This window comes from Berghia stephanieae, chromosome 2 (assembly GCF_034508935.2).
Source record: "Berghia stephanieae isolate SIO BIC M18660-M18661 chromosome 2, UCSD_Bste_1.3, whole genome shotgun sequence".
Lineage (NCBI taxonomy): Eukaryota > Metazoa > Mollusca > Gastropoda > Nudibranchia > Aeolidiidae > Berghia > Berghia stephanieae.
The window spans coordinates 8,090,820-8,114,013 of record NC_088361.1 but is presented as its reverse complement, the minus strand read 5'-3'; the positions used below and the strand labels follow the sequence as shown (position 1 = coordinate 8,114,013).

At 34.0% G+C, this 23,194-nt stretch overlaps 1 protein-coding gene across 4 annotated transcripts in view; it reads right to left on the bottom strand.

Annotated features, from left to right (window-relative positions):
- Positions 1-3,235: 3,235 nt before the first annotated feature.
- Positions 3,236-23,194, bottom strand: part of LOC144964254 (uncharacterized) — a 43,405-nt gene continuing 23,446 nt past the window's right edge. The window contains exons 8-10 of one of the 4 annotated variants that reach the window (XR_013643787.1): positions 21,856-21,942; positions 5,635-5,664; positions 3,236-3,434 (exon numbers count right to left, since the gene is read on the bottom strand). Coding sequence is in view for 3 of the 4 variants with exons in the window: in XM_078898314.1 (XP_078754440.1) it covers positions 3,391-3,434; positions 5,635-5,664 (74 nt within the window). In the remaining variant the exon portion in view is untranslated. Of the gene's footprint in view, positions 3,435-5,634; positions 5,665-8,318; positions 8,350-21,855; positions 21,943-23,194 lie in introns of all 4 variants that reach the window. The other 3 variants (XM_078898315.1, XM_078898317.1, XM_078898314.1) reach the window with 3 other exon arrangements.

The window sequence follows — 23,194 nt, the reverse complement described above, 5'->3', positions numbered from 1 at the left end:
AATGTTATAACAGCCCCATAATTGCATTCGACTGTCAGACCTAGTAATATGTGCGAATAGATAAAGAGCGAAAGACTTCTATTTTTCAGACATGAGCTTTGTGAAATGCATTTAATATGCTAGAGATCACAACCTGTTATGTATTATGCGTTTAGTTTAGTTGATTAACGAAATATTTATTGACGTGTATATTATTAGCGGCGAAGAAATAGATAAAATAAATCTTGATCTCGTTGAAACATGCTAAACTTTTTGATGCTTCACTTTTTGTAGCAATATTATTTGGTTTGGCACATCAATGTATCTACATGAAGTTATGTATCGATTTTAATTTTGTAAAACGTTATAAATTAATGAGTTACGTTTTTAACGACATTGGCGATTTTCCGCTGGCGACTTTGTAGTTTGCAAAATTTTATTTGAGGCGATTACAAACAATACAGTGATGTGAATTAAATGAAAAAAAATATGAGCAGTGACATAGGTATGAATGAGTAAACTCAAGTTCTCCGAAATCTAAGATTCCCCTCAATGAAAGCATTTATTTTTACTCATACTTTGTCAATCGAACTACATACAATTCAATTTCAAACATACGAATCACCTTGATTTAATAGCGTTTAGAAACGTTTGGTTGCATTTGGCAAATTGTATAAATGGGAATATTTTACGAAAGACAGATAATTATTGATTAAGCGCATAATGTATGCCTCTGTGGGCCTTTACCAGACACCCCTTAATAAACCGGACACAGTAGTCGCTGGATTATAGTACGTTCTCGAGAGAAGCCAAAAAGCGTGCTAGAATCCGAGCGTGCTGAAATCTGATGCTCATGGGAGGTAACGACTTATCATATAGATATATCCGGTCATCCAGTCCAAAGTGCCGTATTGCAGAGGGTGCTGGAATTCGGTGTGTTTGTGAGAAAATGTATGTCAGGTTGACCTTGAAGGGATGGGAGTTTCATTGTTTTGCGTTTAACTGTGTCATGACGTTTTCATTTTATCTCTAATTATTAATTGTGGATGTCTTCTTTGTTAGCATATTGTTGTTATAATATTGCCATCAATTGTGAGACCCGTGAGTTGTGTATATAATCTAGTTTTATTGTGTTCATTCAATTTTCACGATAAAGTGATTGGTATTTTTTGCCGCCATCTAAGAAAGACGAATGAAGCTTGTGTTTGAATATAGGTATGTTCATTGTTTTCATTGGACTGCTCATCACTAACTTTATCATTACGCCGGTACTGTGAAAAATAAGATAATGCTGTCACAGCACGTGCCTCTCTCTCTCTCTCACACACACACACATACAAACACACACACACACACACACACACACAGAGAGAGAGAGAGAGAGAGAGAGAGAGAGAGAGAGAGAGAGAGAGAGAGAGAGAGAGAGAGAGAGAGAGAGAGAGATTATTCACGAACTAGGCTTAGCCTCGCACTCGATTGCCTTTAGCTATAGGCTTACCTGGGCTCACTGTGAGCTAATGCATTGTATTTAGAGGTGGGTTTCCGCGTCCTTGCTATAGCCGATATTTTGTATTAAAGGCAAAGAGGGAGAAAAAAATGGGGATTTAAAAATTCTCTGATATAACCGGGTTCCTGTTCTTATCCGGGCATGTTATGCATGGGTTCCACAGTATATCATTTCCTATGAACTCTAAGGATTGTCGGGTTCAGTCCAAGGTGCAGACTGATTAAGATTGTTGTTACATTGCTTTACGAAAGGATATCTGCGACTCTTTCAGTCCAATAAAGTGCTGGGTTGTATCCATGTCAAAAGGCCATGTTCGTTCAACAACCCAACTACCACCTCCTGATCTATGAATGGGACACCCACACAAAATATCTTGGAGTGACCCTCAGTAAAGACATGCTATGGAACTACCACATACGTAACATCACAAACAGCCAATAAGACCTTTGGCAACCAGAAAATGAATAAGCAACAAGGTGACAAAATTAGGCGCATAAAAAGCTCGTGTTAGGTCAGACCTTGAATTCACAGGATCAGTTTGGGAGCCCAACACTGTCGATAGTATCGTCACTCTTGAAAAGATCACGCTGGATTACTGTCTCAGACATTATTAGCACCATTAGATCACTTGGTTTACGACATTGGCCAGTCGCCGAAAACAATCCAAGCTGTCTGCTGTCACATTATCAACGTGGCCAAGTTAAAACGAACAAACAACAATCCACAATGGTCAATACACAGGCATATCACCCGTGTTGCCCATACATAATCAACAGATTCAAACTAATCAAACACAACATAACAGCAACATAGGTTTTTTCCCCCACGAATTACAAAAGAGTGGAACAGTCTGCCTAAAGAAATAGTGACAACACCAAGTCATGAACAATTGGATTCAGTAGTCTGATGTCACGCCGCCCGGCAACGGCGGCCATCTTGGTTCTAAACAAAGAAAATCATTACTTTTTATTCTTCATGCCGGCTAGAACTTTTCATATGCCTTGTGATCAGAATGTGTAAAAGTCAAAACATGATCAAATTTATTTTGTTTTTTTCCTCTGGATACGCTTTTATGCTCGCCGGGGAAATATTTCATACGGGCGTCCGCCATTGTTCCGATAGTTTAGAGCTAGTGTTACTAAGTTACCATGCGTCATTAGGAAGGAAGTGACGTTACGACTGTTGAAGAGTATTCCTGGCCCCTCTGAGCGAATACAACATGATGCCAGCATGATGGCGTTGGCCACTCTAACCACAAAGAAGAAGAAGAAGAAGAAGAAGAAGAAGAAGAAGAAGAAGAAGAAGAAGAAGAAGAAGAAGAAGAAGAAGAAGCAGAAGAAGAAGAAGAAGAAGAAGAAGAAGAAGAAGAAGAAGAAGAAGAAGAAGAAGAAGAAGAAGAAGAAGAAGATGAAGAAGAAGAAGAACACTCATGGATCAATTGGAGATAATACCACTTACTTTATCTCATGGCAATAAAGTGTGAGGAATAAGTATTTTAACAGGCAAAGAACTCATAGCATCGCGGGAACGTTATAAAGATTAACTTCGTGTAGTAACCAGAAACAGAATATAACAATAGGAAAGTTCAAATGTATCATGTTCACACACACACACACACACACACACACATACACAAACACATGCGCAAACAAACAAATGCACAGACATACACATACAAAACACCCTCACAACACATCCATACATAAATATAATATTCCGCCAAATATTAAAAAAAAAAAAATTAACACCTTTTGCAGTGGGTTTGGATAATGAAATATATTTAGAAGTAAAATCTATTCTTGAAAACAGAATAAAACAATTTTAAGATAAATTAGACTGTGTAATTTTAAACAAAACATCTAAGAACTCATTTGCTCTGTACACGCTGGAATCCATCCCAGGAGTCATAACCATCTCATTAAGTCGTCACCAATTTTCATGACGCATCCTGGAATGAATATAAAACAGCAAATAGAGAAAGCAGTTAGTTGATATAGAAAAATCACGAGAAAATGTAATTGTTACAAACATAATTCATATGGAATTTAAATATGTATGTACCATTCAAAATTGATAATTTTTTAAATTCAAAGTCAACATTATTATTTGTTTTATAAAAACCCATAGATTATCAAAAAAAAAACAAAAAAAAAACAAAAAAAAAACAAACAAACAAAAACAAAAAAAAAAAACAAAACAACAACAAAAAACTCCCCCCAAAAAACAAAAACAAAACAAAAGCAAAAAACAAACCAAAAAGAAACAAAAAAAAAACAAAAAAAAAAAAACGAAACAAAAACAACAAACAAACCAAAAAGAAACAAACAAAAAACAAAACAAAAACAAGCCATCGTAGGGAATAGATTTCCCATACGACTGACGAATGGTGGCTGCCCTTGATCCTGGGAGATTCTTCACCTGTGCTTTCTCATGCTGTCTCTTCTGTCCCCTGATACCCCTTATCATTTTCTAAGTGGCCATATCTCCCTTTTTTTGGACCAATTTTTATCACTTCAGTCTGCCTGGAGTCTTTTGCAGAAAGGTATACAGTCATATGAGTTTATCTTATTTTATTTTGTAAGACATATTCTTTTCCATGTAAATCACCGTTTTATTAAAATTTATTAACACTGCCTTTAATAAACTGTTTGGTGTCTCCCTCATGGGGGAAATCCTGTAGGACTTAAAAGTTGTTAAAAAAAACTAGTCAAGATTATTGATTGGATCTGCTTCTGACATGCATGTTATATTGAACTCGTTTGGTTTGTCTTACTATTGTCATAGGTACTCGATATCTATATCAATATCTTTTGAATATTCTGTCATGTTCATTTTTACAGGCGCTGGAATTAGATAAAATATTTTGCAAGCGCCTTAAAACCCTTTAAAAAAATAAAAAAGACCTAACAACTACAAATGTCGAAAAGATATATCATCAGTCTGATGGATTTGCATCAATGTGAATCAATCAGACCGAAATGTCTCAGGCTTAAAACCCGAAGACACCTGGAATTGTCTCGAGACACCATAGTTTTAAAGTTCAATAACAGACAAACTTGAAAATGTATGCGCCATGTGCTGAAAGTCCGCTGATAAACTAAAAACCACGAGACTTCAAACAACAACAACAACAACAACAACAACAACAACAACAACAACAACAACACAAAAAAAATAGAACTGATGTAAATATTTGAGAGAGAGAGAGAGAGAGAGAGAGAGAGAGAGAGAGAGAGAGAGAGAGAGAGAGAGAGAGAGAGAGAGAGAGAGAGAGAGAGAGACCAAACGCTTTGTTTGGTGCATTTTCTTCTGATTACATGATGCATATGTGATAAAGAAAACTTCCCTTTATTCACTCTCAAGGATGGCTTTATCATTAAGATATATTCTAAGGGAAGAGACTTGAATAGCCCAACGCATCAGTAATTGTAGTTGAGCGAGTTTCAAAGAGATCTAGGGCAGGGTGACTTGCCGCTCAGTGAGTGAGTCGGCGAGTCTGATCAGTCAGTACCTTTTGGGTACAAAGCAAATACCATAATATGATCCCTTCGTCACTTTGCCACATTATTAAAATTCCAAACAATACTAAACATCCTCAAATGCATTTTGGCAAGATTTGGTCAGCTTTAGCCTATACCATGTTTTCATTTTCTTTCCATCACTGCTCTGCCACACTCTGGAAAAACACATATTTTAAAATTTGGCCAGAAAACGTCCTTCAAATATCGATCGATTTAAATGACCCTCATCATGGCAAACAACTCTCAAACCTGGGACATCGCGAGGTCCCAGGTTTGAGAGGTTTTTTTTCCTAGATGAAGGTCATCGATCGATCGATATTTGAAGGACGAGTTTTCTGGCCAAATTTTAAAATATTATGTTTTTTTTTTCCAGAGTACGGCAGTGTTGTGAACTGACATACACTTTTATTTTTCATAATTTTGGCCAAGAAATACACCTCGGCTATGGAATTTAATTTCATACTTTTAGCAATTAAGAAGATCATCGACAAACAATATCTATTTCTTTATGCTAAAATCGATTCAAACAGAGTGTTCTTATTTGCTATCATCCGCACCTAGATATTCAATCGGATTGCACGCCGATTCATCAAATAAATAGTTTAAAATATTTGTACTGTTACAAACCATTGAGCTGGAGTCTTGTGATGTTATCCTCTGTAGGGTAAGCGTGTAAAGAAAGAGTAAATGTCACAGCTATAACAATGATAACCCACGGCATTTGTTATGTGACAGGGTCAGACACCTCTGTGTACCGACATTACAATAATACGGTGATATTTATATCATTGATTCATTTATTCGATCTTTCCTGACCTCATTCATTATTCATTAGTAGTTTACACAGACAAAAGCCGATCACTACATTATGTTTGACTATTTAAATTATTGAATCCTTTTACTCAGGAATAAGTATTATGAGACAATACTAGATATGGATAGATGAATGGAATTTTACTTTAGAATCCATAAGTCAATAATTTTTTTTTCTTTTAAGAATAAAAACCATTCTGTCCTCATTACATAAAAGTACACACTGGTCAAAGCAATATTTTGACTATCCGTTCTTTCATTTTTTTTCATATTATATAAGAAATACCGGACATGCTACTTTTCTTTCTTTTTATTTAGCATTTATATACTGAAAAAAAAACAAAACAATATAGAGTAAACCTAACCTATTAAATTGTTCTTTTAATACTGGAACCGAAAAAGTGTTGAATTGATAAGAGAAGTAACAATATATTATGCAATTTGCGTTGTTAGATTTTAAATCAACATTTTCTATTACTAGACTAGAATAAAATAATTGGTCATGCGAACGATATGATTTATGCAGGGATTTACCTTTGTCAAACAAAGGGTTCATTGCCTTCGAACACATAACCAACTGTATTATTTACAAAGAAAAGAGTAAACTATCTCTGTAAATGAATTTTTCTTAATTTGCATTTATAGTCTAATATAAGATTAATAAGAAATATTTGAAAAATGGGACTATAAATTATAATAAATATGTCTCGGTGAGGAATGAGACAAAATATTGTATTAAAATAAAAAATAAAAAAAAATTCCCTTTATTCATCCCCAAGGGGAAAATTGTCTTTAGGGTCTATTCTAAGGGAAGACTGGAATAACTTACTTGTATAAATGTAAATTGTTTGAATCTATTATAAAAGATCACATTCATATTTTTCAAGAAACTGATAAAATGTTAAGTGATTGTTAACATGTGTCCCGAAGCAAAAGATCATCTGACACCCAATTACTACAAGTAATGGAGGAATTCTCCAAACGTATTGATGATAAAAATACAATTGATATAATATATCTGGACTTTTGTAAAACTTTTGACTCGGTACCTCACGTGAAACTGTTCATTAAATTAAAGACTTTTGGGATATGGGGTAATTTATTGGGTTGTATTAGAGCAAACTTATAAATAGAATCCAGAGGTAATAACCTCGGAAGTGAAATGTCAAACTTGAAACCTGTCACTAGTGGTGTTCGCCATTTTATTATTATTATTATTATTATTATTATTATTATTATTATTATTATTATTATTATTATTATTATTATTATTATTATTATTATTATAATATTATTATTATTATTATTATTATTATTATTATTATTATTATTATTATTATTATTATTATTATTATTATTATTAATATGTGAGCATTGGTCATGTAATACATTCTTCTGAACAATTGAAATTAATGAACTTATAGACACGGGAAAGCCAGTAATGATAAATAATAATAAAACAAACGGAAACACATTACCGTGCGTTGAAGAGAAATTTAAAAAAATTGATAACAATAAATGCACAACGAAATTGAAATCTTTTCATTAAAAGTTAATATAGATAGATCGGATGTGATGAGAGTCACACCTCGATATCAGCGGATATTTATGATAAAGATGATGATGAAGGAGATGATGATGATGATGATGATGATGATGATGATGATGATGATGTTAATTACGATGATGATAATCATGGTGATGGTAGTAACGATACTGATGATGATGACGATGATGATGATGCTAATAATTATAATGATGATGCTAATAATAATAATTACAATAATAATATTAACAATGATGATGATGATGATGATGATGATGATGATGATGATGATGATAATAATAATAATAATGATAATAAAAATAAATAAATATTTACCAAATAATGTTTTCTGAGTCACACATATAAACCCACATAAACGCACACACACACACACACACGCACACGCACATACACACATATATATATATATATATATATATATATATATATATATATATGTATATATATATATTCACACACATACAAACATACATACTCGTACATACATAAATAAATAACCACAGAAAAATAGAAAAAACATTACGAGTACAATGTTACAACATCAAGTTGGTAGGGTGTGAAGGAAACACAATACAATGGGGTATCTGGCAACATCATTTTTTCAATGGCAACATTTAAATGAGTAAGTTGCTACCACACATTGACACATCATTCCAGTGTGTAAGAAATGCAACTACCCAGTGCCCACAAAATACACTTGACAGTATTATTCACAATGTAAGAAATGTATGTGCAGACATAACATCACACAATCTGACAACATTTCTACAACATAGTATGGACGTTAGTGATGACAAAACATATATAAATTTTCTAATGGAGACAAACAAAATCTAGCACAGCATAACACATGTGACCAAACGATGTTTGTAATGCAAAACACGAATGACAACATGGCCATTGCAGTGTAAAAATGAATATATTGACCTACGTGTTGATCCCAGACACTCCGCTCTTGACCACTTTTATAGATGGATACAAAGAAAACGATTTAGATGGCTAATTAGATATATTGGGAGTGAATTTTATTGTTCTTAGAATCAGAAAATACTTGACAAATTTAAAACAAATATCTCGTCGATATATCATCTATTTACGGTTGCGATCCTCTGTTACGTAACATACGATTCTTCCATTTTTTTTTGTTGCTTTCTGGAATTCCTCATATGCAAGCGTACGAGTTCTTATAACAAAAAAATTAACATGAAATCAATTGAGTACAGAGCAGCTAGAAGACAAAAGAAAATAGAAGGTTAAATTCGTTTTTTCATTGATAGGAATCAAACCAGTGACCCGACTGATACGGCACTTAACGGCAATTAACGTCATCCGATACTCCGATTTCAATTTAATGCTATATTATATAGTCTTTTACAAAAGAAACTAGGCAGTTTTATTCTCGCTGAGAATTCAATACTGGTTGGAACAAATACAATAACATATACATATTAGGAAATTGACAAAACTATTTTTCTTTTGATTATACGACTGTAAGTTATTGAATTTGTGTATCTAAACTGTTGAAAAGAAGTTGCGTATATTATTTAAAACCAATCATTAAAATCAATTTTGCAAAATCAAGCAGAAAATTGAAATCAGTACACATGACGCATTTGAGTATTTTGTATGTCAACAGTTTGAATTGCTCAATGCCACAACTCTTTGCCTCATTGATGATGTCAACTGATTGACTGTTTCTGCTGGTATATCCGTCCAAATCTTATTTAGTCTGTCGAATAATTCATCGAATATTATACAACTTTCTTGTCTTTTTCTTCTTGTTTTTTGTTATTAGCTTTTCTTTCATAAAATCCCACATATGGGATTCATGTCAGGTCACACAGCTTACATTTGAATCGTTTAGGAAAGCAGAAATTTGTCCAGTCTATGTACCGAGGCGTTATCAAACTGGAATATCATCAATTGATTATTCTTGTTCCGAATAAACGGGATGACCATTGATTCAAGAATATCACTGATGTATAGGGAATGAGATTAGCGGAAGAGTAGCGTCCCTTGATTGGACGTCACCCATAGTCTGACGTCCAATCAAGGGACGCTACTCTTCCGCTAATCTCATTCCCTATAGGTCTGAGTTGAGTCATTGTCATTGTTAGTTTCGTATTAGCTTAGTTTTTCTATACCCAATTATCACTCCCCAAACCATTACAAACCCATCTGCTCGATTTGTTACTTCAATGAACGTTATTGAAACGTTCACTTCTACATCGATTGCACGACATCCGTTTGTCTCTGGAATTGACTTTTTTTTTTTAAGCGATCCATCTGTAAACAAAATACCGTACCACATAAAATTCCAGTCCTGGAGTTCCCGTGCCCATTTCAGTCGAATAACTTTGTTTAAAGTGGTCATCTTTGGTCGAATATTACGGGTTTGTGATATTTAAAAACAAGCTCACTGAGCGTGAACTTTTGGTGCGACAACTGTTGCGTAGCAACGCTTATGTGAAATAAATATCTGAAACTGAAATATGTGTGGTGTGCATTTACAACATGTAGCTATTCTATCGACCTGTTTGGCTGTCAGCATCTGCTTCTCACTTATGCCACTAAAAGCATGCGATATATCAACAGAAAGAAAAAAAATGTCTACTTCTTAAAGATAAATACCACGTACCGATATGTTTTCTCTTCTGTGAGATGATAGCAATTACATCCTGTCTAATTTCTTTTGTAAATGACTATAGATCTACATCTCGAACTAATGCAGTTGGTCACAACGAAGCCGATAACATAAAACGCGAAAGTAATTAAGCTATTGGGCTATTCAATTTCAAAAATGAAAAAGCGCATGCTTTCCTTTATTCTACTCTTCAAACGATTTTGATTTCTTTACATCTGATGGGAATTGGTTTGAAAATTTTAATGACGTTTGCCTCGTTTTAATCAGATTCGAGGATAGGCAGTTTTGACTTCAGAAATTGTTTGAGAAAACTTGGTATTGTTCAGCGTTACTTATGGGAAGGGATTAAATAATATTCATTACTCCAAGTGGAGAACGTAGGTACTTAAGTTTAACATGAATTTATGACAAAGCACGCAGCCTTGTACAATATTATTGTAGAAAAAAACATGGTATTTGACACAAAAGGGACATCGGAATGTAATGTTCGAACTTATACAAACGAAAACGCAAGGGACAGAAGTTCGAACTCAAGGATTTCATCGCATAGCCATGCAAGATGGACGTAGCCTTGTAACTGACTGACATTGTCCAAAAATGACGTCACAATACAACCCGACGACCACCAAAAGAAGGTGAACACTGAGTTGTATATGATGATATAGTCAGTGAGATCATTTGGGCAGTTCTAATGACTATTAACTTTTCATTTTCTTGTATTGTGACGTAATTCTTTTGGTCAGTATCAGGTTCAGACAATAGAAGGCTATGGACGAATGACCTACCTCTCAACCACAGCACACATTGTATCACCAGATACCACACATAATATGCTAATCGGCATTGCAATTCATCTGTACATCAAGGCAATCAAATTCTTCCAATAGACATTATGTAATTCTACAATATTGGTTTAAAAATTAGGATGATCAATGAGGAGTGTTAGGCTATATTACATTTTATACGACGACAGATCACTAACTACAAATAACAACAGAAAGATACTCCTCCCTGAATATTTCATTGTTGTTCCAATAAATTCCCACAGGGAACTTTGCATTGCCACGCTCATCCAGCTTATTGTGAATGAAAATGAATAAATTACTATCTCTTATTCGTCGTAATTCTAATTCTCCCCTATAAAAGTTATTATGCACAAGAGAAAGCCACACAGAGTGGAATGTGTAGATTTTGCAGTCACACAAACATGAGCATTTATATAGCGCAATATCCACTAAACGCGCTTTACATAGTGTCACTAGCCAACAGCAACACTTAACATGTAAGACGAGACAATATGCCTGTTAAGAGATATTACAATTTTTCCCGACAGATAAAAAGCTGTTAACGCCCTTGTACGCTATGCGGTCTAGTGGTATGACACTCGCTTTCGGGTCGGAAAGTCCTGGGTTCGAGCCTCGCTCGGCGCATAGTTGAGTCCCTGGAAAAGGCTATTTACTCACATTCTCTCACCGTACTCAGCTGTAAAATGGCCGTTAACAGCGTTGTCTCTGTCCGAAAAATTATAATATCGCCTAACAGGCGTCATGTCTGGTTCTACATGTTACGTGTTGCTGTTAGTCAGGGACCCCTTGTAAAGCGCTTTGAGCACGTTTAGTGGATATTGAGCTATATAAAAGCTCAGGTTTAGTACTCAATTTACACCTGAATATGGTCAGAGAATGTGAATAAAGAGCCTTTTTCAGGGACTCATCAATGCGCCGCTCAAAGCGGGGCTCGAACACATGACCTTCCGATCCGAAGGCGAGTGTCATACCACAAGATTCGATTGCCACACGAAATACTGCATTGTTAGAACTCTATAGCTACTTAAGGAAAATTATCATATCGATTGTTTGATATTATTACTTCCTAGTTTGTATTTTGATTTCATCTAGTAAATTTCAAGCGATATATCTATGACCTTATCGATTTTTCGTTAACCAGAACTTTAAGTCCATCTTTTAAAAAAAAAATGTAAATGACTTTATTCGGAGACCCGGAATTTCAGTTGGAAATTCCTGTATAGTTTACGTTGTGATAGAGAGAAATATAATAATATTATATCATTTTGTCCATTGATATTTAAAAAAAAAAAAGAATCTGCAACTACGTTGCTTGTTGTTTTCAACATCGATATTAATAATAAGTGATTATAAGGTCGAGACAAAAATGTTGAGAATTCCTTCTGAACAAATATTTCAAAATCTGTTTGACTTTCCAAACGCTTTTCTAGATGAACTTCGTACCATATACGTATTTAGAAGGAAATTTTGTCAATTTCCAATATGTTTTATTATAGTTTCTAAATTGGTGCTGATATAACCTAAATGTGTTGCAAGCGCCGTAAAACCCTTAAAAACAATTAAAAACAAAAACATAGTTTCTAAAAAATATTATTAATTATTGATCTCAAGAGTGATTCTAATTCGGGTTATAGCTTGCTTGGTCTTAACAGAACTGACACATTTTGGCTGAAATCAATTTAAATATTTTGTGTATCCACTGTATTATGTTAACAGTTTTGTCGAAAGATCTAGCTGTTTCCCCTAAAACTCGTCATTGCAACACAACTGACCTTTGTTTGAGAACGTAATATAATGTAATTGATGGTTCCGTCACATCTTGTTGTAATGCCTGTCAAGCTAAATACAAGGATGTTTTCTAACTATTATCTTATAGTAATGAGCCTTCAGTTCTTCAATCAACATACTTCCGAAAATTACGTCAGTTATCGTATATTTTATTAAAATTAGTCGAATCAACATTTAAGTTGTTTTATTTTTGACTCGAAAATTTAAAATAAAGTATAATATTATTTTGGTCCTGAAATCAGCCGCTGACCGTGAACCGAAGACCCATAGCCACCTGAAGTGCTTGCATATCACCCGGAGTAAACAGCCCACGTGTCCTAACACCACTCACACAGATGATTGAAAAAAAATGTATCGTGTCGTCAGGTTTTCCATGCAATCCCTTTATCAGTGTGTCGCCATATTGTGAGAAATACTCACTAACTGGGCCTGACCTATTTGTGTGTTTGACATGTACTAAGGATATCTAAAACCTTTTCATATAGGAAATAAATAATCAAGGGGACGAAACGAGGTAAATGGCAGGAAATATTCTGATTGGTTAATGCGGGCGAACCATTAATTCAATGCCCTTTGTCACTCCCTCCAACGCATATATATATATGTCACTCTAAAGAAATTTAGCCCCAATGAAGAAAAAAGCTCTTATTTGCACAATAGCACTGTATGAGATTTTTAAAATTCTGATCGATCAGGCAAAAGCAATAAGACATGACAAGTCGTTTCATGTTCAACAAAAGTACAAATCGAATGCACTTCTCTTCGTGTAAAAAAATAGAGCAAAAATCAAGAAACGCCACACATTTTTTGTTTTGTTTTTGTGTAGAGGTCTTTCTAGATACTTTTTGATCAATTATTGAAATTAAAAAAAACACATTTTGCGGCGATAGTGATAAATATTGATAGTGGCTAAATAACAATGCCATTGTCAATTATTTTTCTGATTCGCCTTTTTATGGCTAGTGCAATCATGCGGGTATTTCCGGATTTCAAAGTTTTAACACGACTGGATTATGATGAGACTCAAAGATTGTATTCACAAAGTGTCAAACTGACAAGTAGACAATATTATAAAAGAACGTGACACTCTATTTCTCTATGAGGCTTTTACAATTGCGTTTAATGCTTTATTCTAAGCAAACATTAACCCCGTATTTTTCATACATTGGTCATATTGTATAGTATTAATTTATTCCACCCTTCCCCCTAAATTTTGTATTAATTTTACAGTAATGAACAATTTTATTTTGAAACGATTTTAAACTGTGCCAATATTTGAATTGCGGTGACGATCAAAACGTCCACTTCATCTGTATTCCTAAATCAAATTGAAACTTCCATTCCGTTTTATTATGGCTATTTAAAATTGTTGCAGTGACGGGCTATAGGTGAGCGATCTAACAATCGACTTTTATTTATCCCCGATTCGAAGATATCCTTTACGGTTTGTTGAAAATTGTTTCGTGGTTGTTGCATTCATACTTTGTAACTCAACATTTGATTTATCCCACTCGTCTGTAAATTTGAACTACAGCAACTTTAATTATTGCTCTGTCTTAATTAAAGGTAGAGTACTGACTAAACCAGTGATATGACAACCTACAAATATATGTAGTACCAAAATGGGATCCATCACCTCAAAACGGTATTATGTCAAGTTAGTTGATTTGCTAAAAAGGAATTCATAGGCAGAAATATGAAAAAACAGTTATGTATATAGGTTTTTTAATGTAGAGAACAATATAGTCTCTTAGACAAAAAATAACACACTTTTCTTTCACATATCTCATCATTTTAGATTTAAATTTACTTGTCACAAATAAATATCCCATCTCACCTATACTGACCCAATACCTATAGATTACTGCTCCATTTACGAACATTGCACTCATCTCATCCACGTTGTTTTTACTATGCATTCTTCAATACATATTTATTTCTGCTTGCCGAGAACGTATATTTATTGTAATATAGAACGAAACGTGCTACCTTGAGGAAATCAATTCCTGGACAAAAACCTATGCTGGTTTAATCCAAGGAAATTCTTACTGGTATGTTGGTCTCCGATATAATGGAAAAAAGTGTGTAAGAAACCTTTTCAAAATAGCCTATCGTGGGCAAACCTCATCTTTAGGCCAAAGCGAACAACAATAATATTCCATCCCAGCGACATATATCAAAATCATAAAGATTTTAAATCTTCTTATTTATACTTAACCGGTTTTTATTATTGATAAATCTTGATAAGTCATGTAATAACATCAAATCTTCAAACAATGAAATTTGAGAGACATAGAAAAACACCATCTCAAATCCGCGTCCAGATACCAGATGTTGCTTAGAATCTTCATTTGCTTTTCCCAGCTAAATCATGTTTAGATATTCACCAACTTTGAAAAACAAAAACAAAAACGGAATGTATTATTCCCTTTTGATAGACATTTCTCCCTTCATGGGTGAAAGTCTTCTATCCAATGTTTATTTGTACGTATGGAGATGTTCAATTTAGTCAGACATTGTGCTTATATTATTAGGAATTGAAATAATCTTCACCTTCGATACTTTTCACAAAATATGTACAAACATCTGATTTGTTCTATCTCGTTGAAATCGATCGGAGCTCGTACACATTAAAAATAAATGCGTTGAAATTAAGAACCCAAAGGAAAGACCGACCGCGCCTCCCGAGGATTCTATTCGGACCAAGTCGCAAAAGTATAATATTGAGTATAAAGGTCAGAGTTGACGATTGACATTTTGATGAAAGAAGTAAAGATGTTAATGGTTTTGGTCCCCGAAATCTATAGAATGTAATGATAGCAAATTGCATAGAATGTGAAGAATACTGGATTAGGAAAATTTTGCTGCTTGAAGCTCGAAAAAGTCAAATGGAATGGAAGCTTCAATTTAATTATCGAAGACAGATAATCTGGACGTTTCGGTTTTCCCCTTTGTCACCAAAACACAATGAATGAAACAATAAATTGGGATGAGGGATGAGAGAATGGCGTTGTTAAGGCGATTTGCATGTAAATTTATTTTAACACGATTACTTCAACGGTTTGATCTTAAATTAATCAACAATTATTTTATAAATAAGTAGAGTGCCCAAAGTTCGACACTATGTCGCTGTGTTTTGTTGTTGTTGTGCTTTGTTTAAATCCCCGCCGCTCGTTTTGTTTTCAAGCTCTCAACGTGCGATTTAAACCATCAAATTGATTAAAACATTTCCTTGAAAAAAAATAAATTAATACATTTACTCTCGCAATTTGCATTTTTGAAGTGTGTCATTTTTTTCTGATGGTGGTCACTCTAGCGACCCTAAGTTCGACACATATGTCAACAATTCTATACATGCAGTAGCGTATTATAACTTTGTTAAAGTGGTTTTTTCTCTCAGTCATATTTCAACATATCATATTTCTAACTCACCAAAATGATAAATTATAATTTAAATTGAGATAGTTTGTCAAGTATGTATTTCTATTTTGTTTTGTTTATTTAATGGATTGTTCCATTAAAGAAAACTCCTCGTGTGCATAAGGAAATAATATTCTGATTTTGAGATGAGTTAACTCCTGGGGCCGATGTCAATGACTTGAAAAAATCGGATTTCATGTGAGCTGACTAAGCAAGTCCGGGACTAACATCACGGCACCTTCGGACTAAGTTTGGCCAAGTTTTAGTCATTTGCTTAGGCAAGACTTCGCAAGCTAGACTGAGACTAGTAACTAGGATGCGTCATAGCGTCAACAAGATAGCAGCTATTTGTAGATTGAATCTATCGGGTTGAGAGAAAGAAAGACTCCGAAATTGAAGGGTTTGCGTCAAAGAACAACAACAATAAAAATGATTAGAAAATATAGTGGAGACAAAAGTTATCTGTTGACATTTGCAACTGACTGAAATAATGTGATTAATCAGAACGCACTTTCTCTTTTGTGTATATATTTGTATTTATTTTGTTCAATTTCTTTGTTTCAATCTTGTCGTCTCAATGAAACTGCCATTGGCCTAAAGATAGAATTGACAGTCTACAATGGACATAATTGCATTCTATAACAGTCGACAGTCAATATCACGTGTGTTGCGAATTTCCTCTTTGGAAATCTTTTGCGTTGTATGTATGGAGGCGGGTGTATCTTACCTGTCTTCGTGTACTAGAGAGGTGATGTTACCCGCACAAAATAGCCGAATTAGTCACCGTCCTTACAACGCCCACTTCTAGGCAAGTGACTAGCTAGTCAGAGACTAGAAAGCGTTCATGAAATCCGATTTTTTAGACACCTGCTTCGCTTGGGCTTAATAATAGCTATTTACTTACTAGACTAGTAAATAACTAAATCTTGTCCTCGTTCATGAAAACGAGTCCTGTTTTGTTTTCTCTATAAAATTCTATTATGACTCATGGCTTTTATATCTCTCTCTCACTCTCTCTCTCTCTCTCTCTCTCTCTCTCTCTCTCTCTATCTCCCTCCCTCACCCCTTTCTCTCATTAAAAAAAAATACTATTCCCTATCTATCTATTTATCTATCTATCTAACTATCTATCTATCTATCTATCTATCTATCTATCTATCTATCTATCTATCTATCTATCTATCTATCTATCTACTATATCTATCTATCTATCTATCTATCTATCTATCTATCTATCTACACTATCTATCTATCTATCTATCTATCTATCTATCTATCTATCTATCTATCTATCTATCTATCTATCTATCTATCTATCTATATATCTATCCATCTTTATGTCTGTATTTTTTTCCGTCTTACAATTTATCTATCCAGCCCTCTATATCCTCTATACCCCCCCCCCTCCACAAACATACAACCGTCTCAAACACTCAAATTTCCATGCAAAAATATTCTCTGTCCTAATTTTTCTCTTTAATTCTCATACAATAAGATAAATTAGTATTGTCAGTTCATGACTTACAATCCAACAGGGTTGAGGATATATTGTTTTACTTATTTACTTATTAATTTATTTTAAACTTATTTATTTGCTCTTATTTTTTACCTTTCCTTATTAAAATAAATGATCCAAAATATGAAAAAAAAACCCCAAGCAAACACACAAATTTGATATGAATTGATTTTATCCAAAGGAAGAGTGGATGTATTTTTTAAAATAACCTTCTTTAGGCTCAAGCTCTGTTTTTCTGTCGTCGGCTTTTACTTTAAATTCACGTTTCATTCCGACATAACACCGAATAGAGGCGTTGGTTCACATTTAAAGATATGCATTGATATATAGAAATTCTTATATATTTGAACACCCCATCTATCTGTAGACAGTGCCGCCTATGCAGATGTTGCTAAATTTACCCGGAAAATTTATAACATCGGCTTACATGCGACATGTCTTGTCCTAAATGTTAATTGTTGCTTGTTGGACAGGGACCCCTTGTAAAGCGCTTTGAGCACGTTTAGTGGATATTGCGCTTTGTAATAGCTCAATTAAAAAAATTATCGGCGGTTAAGATGACATCAGTGCTTTTATGTCTAAAAACAAAAATCTAGGTGAAAAAACAGATTTGAAAGCAACCTATCAAAGAGTGTCGAACTTACGTTCAATGTCGAATATCGGGCACCCTACCCAAGGTACCATTTTTTAGATTTAGAACTAGGTAAGTTAATGTTGCTTTGGAAATAAATATTGTCCTTGTATCAATTTTGACATGCAATGATGGTTTGTTGTAGCGCCGTGCTAGTAGATTCTTTAAATCCCAGATCAACAATAGAATTTTTAATTTAATTGGCAAATACAAATGAAATGCACATTTCGGGTTTTCTATTTATCAACTAAATATAACAATTAAGACATTATTTCTTATTCATCGTGTTTGGTGACAAAGGGGAAATCCGAAACGTCCATATAAATTGTCTTAAAATAAAATTTAAAAGTTTTTTTATTCTATTTTTTAATATTCTATTTTTCTTCGAGTTTAAAACAGCAACATTTGCAGTATAAAGTAGTGCTCTTCTATTCTTTCATTAAAAATACTTCGGATTATTATTAACATTGGAAACAAAAATAATTACCTGTTTGAAATCATTTTTAAATTAACAAATGTTACACACTCAAACCATTGAAATTTTACAATGACATTATGTAAAAATAATGATACATGTACCGGATGTCATAGAGAAAACCACAACATGAGGAAAAAAGCAAGTAAAACAAACTGAAAACACCAATATCGATTTAAAACAGTGAGCGTTTTAATTGTAAATTGATAACAAAGTAAAAGCATTTTTCATGATAATACGTAACTATCCTACTACTTTTTTAACAGCACATTGTTGTCTGAATACAGCTGGACTTCAAAAACGTGAATAGAGGTAAATAAAACATTAAATGTGAAAGAACGAAGAGGAAAACCATGAAATTGCAGCAACTTTGAGCAAGAGAGATTGAACGTTATAAGGAAACAGTCGATGGAAGCACACAACACAGTAGTGAAAATAGCTCGCTGTAGATAAAATGGAGAGGTCCCAAATAACAAAATATCGTGTGATTTTGGTATTTTGGGGAGTTTTCTTTAGTGCCCTCTTGTGATAAAGAAACAACAGATTGATGTCAAGTGCTGTTAAAGGAATTCACGAGAAATAGAGATAGAGATTGAGAGAAACAAAATGAGTGTGAAAAATGTGTCCCGTTGTAAGTGAGCAAAGTATGCCAGATAAAAACATGAGATGAAACAGTAAACTCCATATAAGTTTTAATCCCGTTTGTTATTTTTCTCTAAGACAATTAGAATTAATTTCTTCATTATTACAATTTGGCATAATGAAAATAAATAAAAAGTCGACGTCATTGGGGGTCAAGAACAGACCACACCAACTGTTCTGAAATCGATCTTTTAAAATGATTGATTCAGCTAAAACGATGATATCACAAGAGTAGCATACTTTGAGTGGCACCAATGAATACTTGGTTACAAGAGGGATAACCCTGATTGTAATGTCTCATTGTTGTAAATGGAAAACTCTGGAACAAAAGCTAAACACTATCCATTAAAACAATGACGATAAAGCCAATAGCAATCAGAATAATGGGAACCAGTAACAAAATCATAAAAAAAGTATCGAAATAAAACAAAAAAAAAACAAAACAAAAAAAAAAAAAAACGAAAAAAACAAAAAACAAAAAAAACCAACAAAAAACAAAAAACAAAACAAACCCCAAGAAAAAAAGAAACACACACACACACAAAAACAACAACAACAAACAGACAAAAAACAAAACCAATAAAAATAAAGTCAAAATCTAAAACCAAACCAAAAATAAAATCTTACAAACAACAACACCAACAACAATATATAATAAAAAGCAAACCAATCCCACAACCCCACTCCCCGGGCAAAAACAAATTTAAAAAGAACAAAACAAAACAAAAAAAACAAACAAAAAAAAAAAACAAACAAAAAAAAAACAAAACAACAAAAACAAACAAACAAAAGTTTTTCATATTCCAGAATCGAACCGACACTAAGCGTGGCCTTCGTAAAGTTATGGCCTGACACTGGCCAAAAAATGACGTCAAAATGCCAGTCTTTTGCCACAAAAGAAAACAAATCGTGAGTTGTATTCAATAGTTCAACCAATTAAATAACTTGTTTCCATGAGCTCTCACGACAACTCACTAGGCGGTGCAAAAACCAAATAACGACGTCAAACTGCCAGTCCTTTTGGATTTCAGTATCAGGCTATAGATAGTTCGAAGATGACGTCACCTTTGTTATTGTTTTTGACATCCGCGTTTGTGAGTTGTTCTCACTAAACTGTATAGATAGTATGCAGATGACGTCACTCAGGCCTTTGTTATTGTTTTTGCCATCCGAGTTTGTGAGTTGTTCTCATTAAACTGTATTAACCAGACTATAAAAGTTCATGGTTACACAGAGTTTGTGTGTTGGTCCGTTATACTTCCGGATGGCAATGTTGTGAACTCCTTGGCCAAGCGCATTCTATCTATTAACCAGACTATAAAAGTTCATGGTTACACAGAGTTTGTGTGTTGGTCCGTAATACTTCCGGATCGCAATGTTGTGAACTCCTTGGCCAAGCGCATTCTATCTATGACATAATAACGATGGCAACGCACTAACACGGTATGAAAATCTTTGACTAACCATTGAAAGAGAACACCTCAATACCTAGCCCTACTTGTTTGTTTTTTTTTTCCAGAGTCAGGTAACACCGCATGGGCTGGTCGTTCACTCACTACAAATGCCGAGTGCCATGTCATAATGCAAATATCATAGAATATGAGCGATGAAAGAAAATTCATCCATAATAGGATTCAGTAGTCGTAACGTCACTTCCTTCCTAATGACGCATGGTAACTTAGTAACACTGGCTCTAAACTATCGGAACAATGGCGGACGCCCGTATGAAATATTTCTCCGGCGAGCATAAAGGCGTTTCCAGAGGAAAAAAACCCCATACATTTGATCATGTTTTGACTTTTACACATTCTGATCACAGGCATACAAAAAGGGAACGAAAAATTCTAGCTAGCAGGAAGAATAAAAAGTAATGATTTTCTTTGTTTAGAACCAAGATGGCCGCCGTTGCCGGGCGCGTGACATCAGACTACTGAATCGTATTTGCGATTGGAGACAGACCAAAAAAATATAAAAATATCCTCATGACATGATTGGTTAAATCGAAACCCCTTATCAGCTCTCTTCTGGATCACATGACATCTGATTGACCAGCTGCGAGTTTTAATGGGTTTTATTTTTCTTTTCAACAAAGGGATTTTCTTTGGCTTGGCTCTAAGTTAAGGTCGTGAACTAGCCAACTCCCGCCTCTGTATAAAAACAATTCTTCATAAATTTTGGACATGCCAGCCCCGCCCCCCCCTCCCGTTCCATGTATGAGTATGTTAATATGTTTGATACAGTCATGATTTACACACACACACACACACACACACGCGCGCGCACTCACACACACAGAGGGATGTCCGGATCGTGAAAGATGTTTTAATCAAGTAAGGGCCCCAGTATAAAATCCATTGGAATAATGTAAAGTAAAAACAATTGAGTGCTAAGCTGTATAAATTTAATTATGAAATATGTCGTTTTTTCTCGTAACATCGACTTATTTGGAGTAAACTGTAAAAAGAAACTATAACATAATATGTAAGAAATGAAGGAGAGACAGCAGATAAGATACATAGAAAAGCCGAAATCGTTGACAGACAAACGTTTTTTTGGAGAAAGTCACGGAAGTATTTTTTACTAGAGGAAGTCGCCTGGGCTGATATCTAAGTCATGTTGAAATTCCGGTCTGTCTGTAACGCCATTGGCAAGATAAAGGCAAATTAGTTCTCATGTTATTTTTATCACTTGTGATAATAGTAGATATATTGGTAAAACTATTAAAAACGTCACAAAAATAGACAAAAAGTTAAATGTCTAAAAATAGCATTCATTTCAAAATTGAACGAAATCAACAAGTGGAATTTTTACAAAGACTTTAAGTTATCTCGTCAGTTTTTATAATACCCACTTATTCTAGTATGAGATCAAATCAATGATATCACCAAATCGGTTCAAACAGTTATTTTGACCGATATTTGACGATCTCAATTAAATTTGTCTAAACATGTATTTTCGTCTTATAGAAGAAATATTATTTGTATGATTTAAAATGACATAATCAGATGAGACTATCGATTGCCACTCTCCTTTGACAAATTCTTGTCGTCACAAATATGAAAATAAAGGACAATATTTTTCAAGTTCTTGGGAACTATCTTCATCTTGAATGTTATTTTCGAGAAAGAAATACGGGTCAAAATATGACAGAAATATATATATATATATATATATATATATATATATATATATATATATATATATATATATTTAAGAGAATATAACTAAAAATGTGTGTAAAGTGATTAAGAATATTAACACCTTACTAAATGGATTTGAATGTGTAACATTATCTCAAGTATTAACCAGTTCACTGCCGTACTTTGGAAAAAACAAACACGTATTTAAAATTTGGCCATAAAACTCGTCTTTCAAATATTGATCGATTTTAATGACCTTCATATGGGCAGACACTCTCAAATCTGGAACTTCGCGAGGTAACAGGTTTGAGAGTTTTTGCCTAGATGATGGTCATTTAAATCGATTGGCATTTCGAGTTTTCTGGCTAAATCTTTCAAGATGTGTATTTATGGAGTACGAAAGTTAACTGGCTAATATTGCAATATAAAATACAGATTAGTCAATGGTTAAGATACATTGAAAGTGGGGCGTGAGATTATTAATAATTCAAAAAGGGTGGTATGAGAGAGACAACGGTTTGCTCCCATAAAAATGTAGAAGAGTTGCTGAAAATTTATAAAGAGCTGAGGCTAATCGATGTAAAAAAATTTGAATTAAGTGTCACACCCTTTTCTTTTGTTCTACCACAGTGTAACTGTACTCAAACTAAGTGGAGTATATGTTTACGCAGAGTATGTGTTTGCGTGTAGTAGGTATGTGTTTGCCTGGAGTATGCGTTTGCGTGAAGTATGTGTTTGCGTAGAG